Raw genomic sequence first — 12,062 nt, forward strand, 5'->3', positions numbered from 1 at the left:
TCAAAAGTGCAAGTAGTTCCGAGTATATGCTTTGTGTGTCGTAATGTTACATACTTATACATGATTATTTCATAGCGTGGTGAATGTGCAGGTCACAACTTGTCCACCAGAGCGTTTTGGAGTTGTTGGATTGTGTATTTGATGAGTTAGATGAGGGACAGGGGACCTGTACCATTCACCTCCATTGTGTTCACTGAGCAGCTCACGTCTCTGCCCCGCTGATCTCAAAACAACGTGCACCGATAATTAGGGTTGGATGTAAACCACTGTGTAGTCAGTTTCCCCCACCAAATGTTTAGGACAACGGTTCTAGACCTTCCTTCTCCAGAAGAAATTAATGGGATCAGATGAATACCCAGTAGCCGCCTTGTGCTGAAGACGTTGTGTGTGCATACTGTACTTACACTGTAGCACACACTCAGGAAGTAACATGGGTTTGATCATTTCATTTACTCTATGTTCATCATGAATCATTGTCACGGCTGTGAGGCATGTCCTGTAAAACACATGCATCATTACCCAGAAAGCTGTGTGAGGGTTTGTCCTCCACAACTTTGATCCTGCGGGCTCCAGCAGGGATCACCACGGCCTCGATGTAGCCTGACAGGAAGACAGAGACAGTGAAAACACCTTCAGAGTGGACACCGGTGGAGACAGGGAGACGGGCTGGGGACGTCTGTGTTCGTATCAGAGATGCTCTATCCACTACACCACTTGGATTCAGTCCCTCATATTGGCTGCATTTACACTTTTGTGTCTCTAAAACTTTCTGTGCACTAGTTTCTATTCATTCCAAAATAAACTGCAGAGACCATGAGGTCAGGGTGTGAAAGCATTTTAATGAATCTGGTTTTTAAGCTGCTTGTTAAATCAACTTAATAATCAAAGTTCACCTTCCAACATCACAAACAATGTTAAAATGACTAAAACTCAGTTCAGAGCTGACATAAGTTAACAACATACTGAAGGTGAGACAAACAGCACTGAATAAGAATCTTTATGAATTGTTAATTAAAGAAGACTTAATCTTGGCGGTTTGATGGTCTACCGTTATGATTGACAATATTCTAATTTCTAATCGTTCCAATTTCATCTCTGTCACACAACCAGTCCCCAGCCCCCTCCGCACACAGCACACTGCCATTAAACCTGTTGGGCATCATGTCAATACAAAGCAGCTCAGTCTGGTGGCTCTCATTCTGTCAATCTACTATTAACTGTGTCCACAGTGTGTTGAAGAGTATGCTGCTAATTTTATCATGATCATTATTCATTGTCAATCTTTTTGTTACTTTGGCCTTCACTTGCATTGGTTTTGATCACATTTCCCTCAGCATCTAACAGCTGATATTTGGAAGCATCTATGGCGATATGACATCACAGACAGGTTTAAGATAATAATTGATATAATAATATCACACATGTGATATTCCTGATAACTGTCATGCACAAGCAAACAACCAATGATAACAAGAGTCAAAGGTGAAACATGAAGTCTAACAGATGATCTGGGAATAACCCCAACGTTCACCTTAATCCTGACTTCTGCTGTGACATTAAAGGGATAGTTCAACATTTTGGCAAATTGGCCCATTGCCATAATCCCTATAGTCATAGCAGTAGGTTTGTTCCCTTTAATTGTCGGTGCAAGCTGTTTTTAGAACGGCGGAGCAGAGCCGCGAGCTGCTCAGAGCTACACCACGGAGGCTAAAGGAATTTCTTGGTTTCCCTCATCAAACTCATCAAATACACAATCCAACAACTCCAAAACGCTCTGGTGGACAAGTTGTGAGCTGCACATTTACCACGCTATGAGATAATAACGGAACGTTACGAAACGGAGCCATTTTCGAGGTAAATACAGAGTCTGCATGCTGAAAAACTGTCCCTGAACGCAACTCGCATCAGCGGTTTTGCACGAATTTACCTCTAAAACAACTCTGTCTCGTAACGTTCCGTTATTATCTCATAGCGTGGTGAATGTGCAGGTCACAACTTGTCCACCAGAGCGTTTTGGAGTTGTTGGATTGTGTATTTGATGAGTTTGATGAGGGAAACCAAGAAATTCCTTTCGCCTCCGTAGCGTAGCTCTGAGCAGCTCGCGGCTCTGCTCCACCGTTCTAAAAATATCTTGCACCGACAATTAAAGGTAATGAACCTACTGCTATGACTATAGGGATTATGGCAATGGGCCAATTTGCCAAAATGTTGAACTATCCCTTTAAAATTCCACTCAGGACAGTGTGGGTCAGTGTGTAGACACTGTCTCCAGAACACCTGGAGTGTGTGTGACAGTGCAGGACCATTAAAGTGCATTTAGGTTTAAACCTGGGAGATCCCACATATGGTTGAAACTGAGTGAAATGCAAGAAGTTAAAAATGACCATGAGGTTTTTCTATCTCAGGTCCACTGCTTCCAGAGCAGTTGACTCCATAACAGTCAAATTTCAGATCCCTCTTAAAGGGCAAATATTCAGAAAAGAAAGAAAGAAAGAAAAAAAGAAAGAAAGAAAGAAAGAAAGAAAGAAAGAAAGAAAGAAAGAAAGAAAGAAAGAAAGAAAGAAAGAAAGAAAGAAATGTCTATGCTTGGTGTTTAAGAATGATCAAGTCAGTGTTTCAAACTGGTTTCATGATTGTTCAAAGTTTTAAGTTTATACATTTTAAAGTCAAATGTAAAGTTGAAAGTGTCAGATGTGATCTAATGAGCTGCTTTGTTCTAAATAATGCCCAACATCATGTCCCAGTACGGTGCTTCGCAGTCTCAGACATCAATGTGACTTCATACTTACCAACAACACACAGCACACAGTTATACAGTGGGAGGACACAGGTGCTTCTGACAGTGACTGACAGCCAGTTTTTGGTGACACCACACATAGACACACTGACAATAACGAAAGACAACAGCAAAAATTTTGTCACATGAACCCAAAGCATGAAATGCAAATAGTTTGTAGTGTAGTGGATGAATGTGTGAGAGGTAATGCTGTGAGCTGGACTTCATCATGTCTCCATGTGTGTGTCTGAGCCAGTCTGGGTTTTAGAAGCTACCAGAGTCAGTTCCATTAAGATGTCAGTTGGCCATGCTTGTGGAATAGATTGCCTGGCTCAACAAGCGGAGAGCTCCACTACTACAGACTACATCTACCACGCCGACATCTTTTTAACCTCCACATCTGTCAGTGACTAAATCAAAGGCTTCAACTTCAACAGAGAAATACACTCAGATTTCCTGCACCATGAAGAACAATGCTTGGTTTCATTTTCTGGAGAACTGTACTAAAGCAAATGCCACTGATATTGGTGATTGATGATGATTAATATGATATTTCACAGTGGGTTAGTGATAATTTATTGCTTTTAGATCTTATCTTATTAAATGAGTGAATTATTATATGTCATCACAGTTGGAGAGACAAACAAAAAGACAATTCAGAGGACACTGTCTCAGTGTGTGTGCTTTTCTTCTCTGCATGTTTTGTCCTTAGGGGCCACCATAAAACATGATGCTGCAACCACCGTTCAGCCACAGAGTTTCCTCACTTAATGAAGCTCCTCTTGCTTTTTAAATCTCTTATGAGCCACCATCCTATTTTGAAATGTATTGTTAAATGACTGAATGTTTTAGTGTGATGCCTAAAATTGGTAAACAGGTACATCTCAATAAATTAGAATAAAAGTGCCAGGTCAGCAGTCTTCTCCATGATAGTGGAGCTACTGAACCAGAAAGAGACCACAAAGGCTCAGGAAACCTTAATCAGCTGATTAGAGTGTGACATCATTTCTAAGTCATAATCATTACAATTAAAAGAAATAAAGACATGAAATATTTGTCTGTGTGATGAATCTATATAATATTTGAGTTTTAGTGTTTGATTTGAACAACTGAAATAATTAAAGGGATAGTTCACCCAAAATTGAAATTTGAAGTTTCAGAGTCCTCCGTGGCTTCTCTGAGTTACAGGGTGTCTCGGCGTAGCAGTGCATGTCCTTATAACGGTTGCAAATGGATAGCAACTGTCTTCGTAACAAAAAGACACACCAAAAAACATCTAAATACCTCCATGCTGCTCGTATGTAATGTCCGTCTTGTATTGAAGCCCCGAAATGCGAAATTGTCCCGAAAAAAATTAAATAAGTCTATATTTCAAGCTTGTTTGCAGCGGAAGCTCCTCTTCCCAGTTCGTCAAATTTGGACGAACCAGGGTCTGTCCTCTGTCCTCTTCCCAGTTCATTTTTTTTCAATCATACTTTCAGTTTTCTTCCTCATGCTTTTTTATTTAAGACTTCCACCTCTTGCACCTCCAACGCTCATGAGAGAACTTCTGAACATCAGTCCACTTGACACACAGGGTGTTTTGTGGAGAGTGTGGTCAAAGTGCAGATTTTCATCACAGTCTCACTTCCAGAATCCACAAACTGTTGCTCATTTGCACAGAACAAGCTCCTAACAAACATTCCCCCACTGGGCTGCCCTGTGCTCTGCTGTTAGCTCAGCGAGTCCATCTCTGACAACTCATTACAGCTGCCTGGGTTTCATCCCCACTGAGCCGACCGTGGAAGAGGGAAGAGGAGCTTCGAGAAGCTTTCACTACAAACAAGCTTGAAATATAGACTTATTTAATTTTTTTCAGGATAATTTTGCATTTCGGGGCTTCAATACAAGACGGACATTACATACGAGCAGCATGGAGGTATTTGGATGTTTTTTGGTGTGTCTTTTTGTTACGAAGACAGTTGGTATCCATTTGCAACCGTTATAAGGACATGCACTGCTACGCCGAGACCCCCTGTAACTCAGAGAAGCCACAGATGACTCTGAAACTTCTCCCAGCCCTTAGTCCACATGAGGGTGAGTAGAAAATGAGTGAAATTTCAATTTTGGGTGAACTATCCCTTTAGACTTTTCTCATTTATTGAGATGCACCTGTATTTCACATTGCCACTACACACCACTGTAGGTCAGATTATGCACTCACCATCTCCAGTGTAGAGATTCAGAAAAAATAAAGACCTTAGTAAGACAAGTCATATAACTGAATGAAGATGAATTTTACATTAATCATTTAAACACTTGCTGGTGAGTCTGGTTTCAAGTAAACACAGAAAAGTAGTGGAATAACTACATGTCCCTGCATGCATCTCTCTGATGGGTGGAGTCTGCTGCTGTGTAGATCCATACAAGTGATCAGACATATAAAACTGAGTGAGGAGTGGACAATTTCAACAGTAACGGCCAATTTCATAAATCAAACAAAGTCACCAGACATGGAGGTGGATGCGGCCTGAACACTTTACTGAACGGCGGCTGAGCAGCAGAGGTGCAGACACATTCAAGTTGAGCCAAAAGACACTTATTATAATGCGAACACTTTTGTTTGTCGGAGCGGTTCTGCCTTCTGAGTGCAGCTGCTCTATATCTGACCGCTTCCTCCTGACGGGAGCACTGCTGCCTGTTTGTTTCCGTATTCCTTTCATGGCGAGAGGAAAAAAAAAAGAAAAAAAAGAATTCATCCTCGTGTGCAGATGTGGAATTTGCATTTCAAGACGTCGTGTTCATGACACAAAATTTTGTGAGTCCAGGCTTGAAACTGAACGTGTTGCAGATGGTATCGTTTGGGGGCGACTGGTATTCCACGATGAACAAACACACCACAAGCTCCTGAAAGCCAACCCAGCTGTATCCATCGACCCTCCACCACCCCGGCCCATCCACCTATGGTTAGACACAAGCTGCTGCGGGCTCACCTGGGTTTCAAAGCTGCACATTTTGGATGTTTTTCGAAGAAGAAAATGCAAAATGTGAAATGTGAAATGTACTGTTGTAAACGGCCTTTTATGCGGCGCTGTAAATGTCAAACCCCCTGAGCTGGTAGCAGAACCAGATGTGTGCACTGTGTCTGGATTTAGAAGTGTAAAGGCAGGCATTTTATTGCAGACGACTGTCCCCCCCTCCCCACTCTTCCTCCCTCCCCTTCCCCACCATTACTCCACCACTTGGCAGGAGCAGCGGGAAGAAGGAAACAGCGAGGATGAAAGGAATGCGTCCCTGGCATTCCTCACGGCTGGGTTATGGGGTAACGGGGTCAAACAGCTGGTTATGTAACTGTAACCAGACTACATCCCCAGGGGAGCCCACAGCTAACTGCTTCTCTCATCTACCTACAGTAAAACACTCCAGGCAGTGCAGGAAACACACACACACGCACGCGCACACGCACACGCACGCACACGCACACACACACACACACACACAGTGCATGCATCTTACATGAGAAACACTTGGGGACAGCTCTGGGTTTAGCCATCACACAGGTAGATACCCTCTTACACTGCCTAGTGGTGACTGGAGGACAAGACAAGGAAGTTGAAGGGAGGTCACATGTCCTTTGGACCACACCGGCAAGTGTGTGCAACATGTGCACACGCACTAACAACTTTTAATTCCAGTTATCCTCTCTTTTTGACTCAGACAGTGACTGACTATTGATTATTTATCTTATAACTCAAACAACCATGTTAACAGTTGGCTACACTTGACCACAGAATACTTAAAGCAAAGACGTGATAATGAGGAGATTGTGGTTCTGTGTGATCCTGCATCTTGTTCAATCAGAACCTTCAACTCAATTAGGGCTGAACGATATGGACAACATTTCATATCTTAAAGGGATAATTCACCCAAAATTCAAATTGCACTCATTATCTACTCACCCTCATGTGGACTAAGGGCTGGGAGAAGTTTCAGAGTCCTCCGTGGCTTCTCTGAGTTACAGGGGGTCTCACCGTAGCAGTGCATGTCCATATAACGGTTGCAAATGGATACCAACTGTCTTCGTAACAAAAAGACACACCAAAAAACATCCAAATACCTCCATGCTGCTCGTATGTAATGTCCGTCTTGTATTGAAGCCCCGAAATGCGAAATTGTCCCGAAAAAAATGAAATAAGTCTATATTTCAAGCTTGTTTGTAGCGGAAGCTTCTCGAAGCTCCTCTTCCCGGTTCATCAAATTTGGATGAACCAGGGTCTGTCCTCCTCCCAGTTCGTCCAAATTTGACGAACCGGGAAGAGGAGCTTCGAGAAGCTTCTGCTACAAAACAAGCTTGAAATAGAGAGTTATTTAATTTTTTTCGGGACAATTTCGCATTTCGGGGCTTCAATACAAGACGGACATTATATACAAGCAGCATGGAGGTATTTGGATGTTTTTTGGTGTGTCTTTTTGTTACGAAGACAGTTGGTATCCATTTGCAATTGTTATATGGACATGCACTGCTACGCCGAGACCCCCTGTAACTCAGAGAAGCCACGGAGGACTCTGAAACTTCTCCCAGCCCTTAGTCCACATGAGGATGAGTAGATAATGAGTGAAATTTCAATTTTGGGTGAACTATCCCTTTAAAGCAAATACGTGATAATGAGGAGATTGTGGTTCTGTGTGATCCTGCATCTGGCTCAACCAGAACCTTCAACTCAATTAGGGCTGAACGATATGGACAACATTTCATATCTTGACATTTATGCCAGATATCTTGATATCGATACAATACGATATGATAACGGAGCATTTTTTAAAAAAATAAAAAAAGAATAAAGCGGCATCATAATAGCAAAGGATGTGGAAAGTGCCGTTTTAGTGATTGATTCAGTGATTGATCTGCTGCAGCTCTGCTTCGACTTATAGTCTCACAGTCTTCTTCAAAAGACAACATGATAACAAATGTATGCAAATGCTCATCAGAACCGCCAAAATTCTCACCGCCACCAGCTCACCAGTCAGTGGGTTTTTTTTTTCTTGGGCTTTTTAATGCATTTGTTTTGAAAGGACAGCTATGGCGCTTTTACACTACACAGTAACGGCTCGGCACGACTCAACATGGGAGGGGTCGTCATAGAGAGCCTAAGCGGAAGCAGGAAGTAACGGTCGCCATGGGACCTCAACTCGGAAAAAATCTCCATGTAAGTGAACGGGAGTCAGAGTTTTATTTCGTTATCCGATTGAATTGTACCATGACAAAAAAAAATATGACCTCTACCTGTTTAAAACATCACGTTTCATGCAGAGAAATCAGCAGTTTGTTGTAAAACTATTGTAAAATAAAATTCAGAAGAGTCTGTAACCAGAAAGACTACAAGTCGCATAGGTGACATCACACACCACATGCCGCCCTTTCCCGTGTCAGTTGGTGACATATTTTTTGTGGGACACAGATCTGTAGTCCTAGAGTGGTCGTCACACTAAATACATTCTTCTGTTGTCGTTTTACGACAAACTGCTGATTTCTCTGCATGAAACGTGATGTTTTAAACAGGTAGAGGTCATATCTTTTTCTCATGGCGCAATTCAATCAGATAACAAAAAAACATTTTGACTCCTGTTCACTTACATGGAGATTTTTTCCAAATTGAGGTCCCATGGCGACGTTACTTCCTGCTTCAGCTTAGGCTCTCTATATCATGGCGGCTACAGACACGTCGTCTCGATCTCTCTTTTCAATCCTCTCATCAGCTCCAAACTCACTGGTCTACACCTCGATGACGGACCACAGTCTGGTTTTCTATGTATGTCGCCATATCGTTGCCTTTTGCGATATTAATTTCTTGCATGTTCATATCTAGATATAGATAGGATAGTTATATATCGTTCAGCCCTAAACTCAATCTCTAAAAATGTATTTCACTTTAAAGTCCAATTTATAATGTAGTGGACATGCAGGTTTACTAAAGGCATGGGTTGGATCTATGACGACCCTCACTGACAGACACACTCACATTATACACATCTGATTAGACTAGATTGTATTCCTCAGGCCCCTAATGGGGGATTCATGGTCCTGTTCATTTACTGATGGAGCTCTGAGCTGTTTACACACATCAGGGAGAACAGGTGGGAGGAGCCAGCACATACAAACCACATGTATCAGCTATCAGTGCAGATAAGATGCTACAGATTAGAACACTAGACCTCCACATTATCCTTTCACAGTGTTTTCCATGAAGAAGCTTGTAAATACCATGTTTTAAATGAAGTGTCAGAGTGAGGGCCTGGTACTGATTATAAATGCCATAATAAATTAAAACGTTATTTGAATTGGCCGTTTTGCGGCAGTGGCTTCTTTTCCAGCTTACAGTTGTGTTTTATTGTTTATGTCAGAAATGATCGATGAGACATTGGAAAGGAAATGTGGATGGATGGTATGTTTTATCTACTGTGGGAACGTGTGGCTCACCAGCTATCAGCCTGTTAACCAAGCGACAGCTAAGTGTGAAGTTTAACAAATACTGTAATTGTTTGTTTGTTCATTTTTCCTCATATACACTATTCCTCTACTCTGTCCCCACGTTTCCTGTCTCTTCTCACTGTCCTATCAGTCAAATGCTGTAACCGCTGACACAGACTGGGGTAGAAAAAGTCGAATAATGACATTTTATACACATTTAAAGGGATTGTTCAACATTTTGGCAAATTGACCCATTGCCATATACATATACTGTAGTTTTAGGAGTAGATTTGTTACATTTAATTGTCGGTGCAAGCTATTTTTAGAAGCTGCTCAGAGCTACGCTACAGAGGCTCATGGGATTTCTTGGTTTCTAGGGGTGGGAGAAAAAATCGATTCACATATATATCGCAATATCTTTTTTGACGATTTTTAAATCGATTTTTTTTTTTTTTTTGTGATTTTTTTTAAATATTGTGCAATGTGCATTTGTTAGAGTATGTTAATTTATAGGCTCCTACAGTATTTGTGTGCAGATAAATGTTAAAAATGCAGACTGAAAATCGAGAGAATCTGCAATATCGTAGAATCGCAATTTAAATCGAATCTCCATCCAAAAAATCGTAGAAGAATCGAATCGGGAGAAAAGCATATCGTCCCAGCCCTATTGGTTTCTCTCATCAAACTAATCAAATACACAATCCAACAACTCCAAAACGCTCTGGTGGACAAGTTGTGACCTGCACATTCACCACGCTATGATATAATAACAGAGCGTTACCAGACAGAGTTGTTTTAGAGGTAAATGCAGAGACTGCTTACCGAAAAACTGCCCCCGACTGGAACACACCATCAGTGGTTTTGCATGAATTTACCTCGAAATCAACTCTGTCTCGTAACGTTCCATTATTATCTCATAGCGTGGTGAATGTGCAGGTCACAATGTGTGCAATGTGCAGGATCGTGTATTTGATAAGTTTGATGAGGGAAACCAAGAAATCCCATTAGCCTCCGTAGCGCAGCTCTGAGCAGCTTGCGGCTCTGCTCTGCTGTTCTAAAAATAGCTTGCACCGACAATTAAAGGTAACAAACCTACTGCTATGACTATAGGGATTATGGCAATGGGCCAATTTGCCAAAATGTTGAACTATCCCTTTCAGCCTGTGCTGTGATCTCCTCTTGTTAGTAACAGATCAATACCTGACCATCTGTTATCAATAGGTCCAACTGAAATTAGATTGTGTCTTATTGTGCTCCTTTGAATAATCCAGAACATCCTTTTCAAACCAATAATGTAAACATCTACAATGACAGCTTTACATTTGTCCATTCATGGTAAGCACTGCAGAACTGTCCAAATGATTACAATCAGAAAACAACAGTGCAGTTAGACGAGAACCTAATTAATTAGGGTGAGTTCAAATTCAGGTTCTTATTGATAACTGATCATTGCTTCAATACCATCAATCAAACTGCATCAATCAGCAGTGAATACCAATGATCACATACCTGGTTTCTCTAGAGAACACCAGCTACATACTGTATTAGCTGGATTAGTATATTAGCAGAGACAAAGCACAGACACACACTCACCCATTCCTTTGGTGTGGTTGAAGTCTCCTCTCACTATCTTACAGGAGCGCCCGTCTCCGTTACAAACACCACAGCGGTCCTCTTTAGCTGAAGAGCCGATGATGCCGTCGCAGCCAATTTTCTGAGAGCAACAACAAAACAGTGTTAGTTAGTTGTAAGAATATATGACCTGTAAAATTCTGCTATTATTCATCTGACAGATCTATGATCATCATCACTCGCAGTAAACCTTTATAAAAGTGACTAAAATACTCCTGGGTTGTAAATTTTACTCAACATTTATTTAAAACAAAGGGAGGCCTATTGGATTTACACCCTCCAAACACTGGCACCAAAGGGACTCAATGATGAATTCTCTCTTTGTGCTTTTCTTTGAAGTTGTTTCATGTGTCTATTTCTTTCTCTAAAAAAAAAAAAAAAGATATTTTGGGGGCTTTTTTGCCTTTAATAATTGAAACTCTGACAATGGGCTACTTGTGTGAAACAATTTCCTTATTTTGGATGCAATGTCATTGTTAAAGGGATAGTTCACCCAATATTGAAATTTCACTCATTATCTACTCACCCTCATGTGGACTAAGGGCTGGGAGAAGTTTCAGAGTCCTCCGTGGCTTCTCTGAGTTACAGGGGGTCTCGCCGTAGCAGTGCATGTCCATATAACGGTTGCAAATGGATACCAACTGTCTTGGTAACAAAAAGACAGACCAAAAAACATCCAAATACCTCCATGCTGCTCGTATGTAATGTCCGTCTTGTATTGAAGCCCCGAAATGCAAAATTGTCCCGAAAGAAATTAAATAAGTCTATATTTCAAGCTTGTTTGTAGTGGAAGCTCCTCTTCCCAGTTCGTCCAAATTTGACGCACCAGGAAGAGGAGCTTCGAGAAGCTTCCGCTACAAAACAAGCTTGAAATGTGTGTTATTTAATTTTTTCGGGACAATTTCGCATTTCGGGGCTTCAATACAAGACGGACATTACATACGAGCAGCATGGCGGTATTTGGATGTTTTGTGGTGTGTCTTTTTGTTAAGAAGACAGTTGGTATCCATTTGCAACCGTTACACGGACATGCACTGCTACGCCGAGACCCCCTGTAACTCAGAGAAGCCACGGAGGACTCTGAAACTTCTCCCAGCCCTTAGTCCAAAATTTCAATTTTGGGTGAACTATCCCTTTAACAAACTGTGTGACTGATAAAGGTCTAGTGCAGAAATGCACTCAATAAATATTCCTTTTGCAAGTGAG

At 41.4% G+C, this 12,062-nt stretch overlaps 1 protein-coding gene across 1 annotated transcript in view; it reads right to left on the reverse strand.

Annotated features, from left to right (window-relative positions):
* adamts17 (ADAM metallopeptidase with thrombospondin type 1 motif, 17) overlaps positions 1-12,062 on the reverse strand; it is a gene marked incomplete at both ends in the record, with an annotated part of 178,466 nt that overhangs the window by 24,672 nt on the left and 141,732 nt on the right. Inside the window, 3 exons of the mRNA XM_083993041.1 lie at positions 520-600; positions 6,272-6,346; positions 10,818-10,938. Of these exons, the coding sequence (XP_083849167.1) occupies positions 520-600; positions 6,272-6,346; positions 10,818-10,938 (277 nt within the window). The remainder of the gene's footprint in view (positions 1-519; positions 601-6,271; positions 6,347-10,817; positions 10,939-12,062) is intronic.

Source organism: Trachurus trachurus (genome assembly GCF_905171665.1).
Source record: "Trachurus trachurus genome assembly, chromosome: 3".
Taxonomy (NCBI): Eukaryota; Metazoa; Chordata; class Actinopteri; order Carangiformes; family Carangidae; genus Trachurus; species Trachurus trachurus.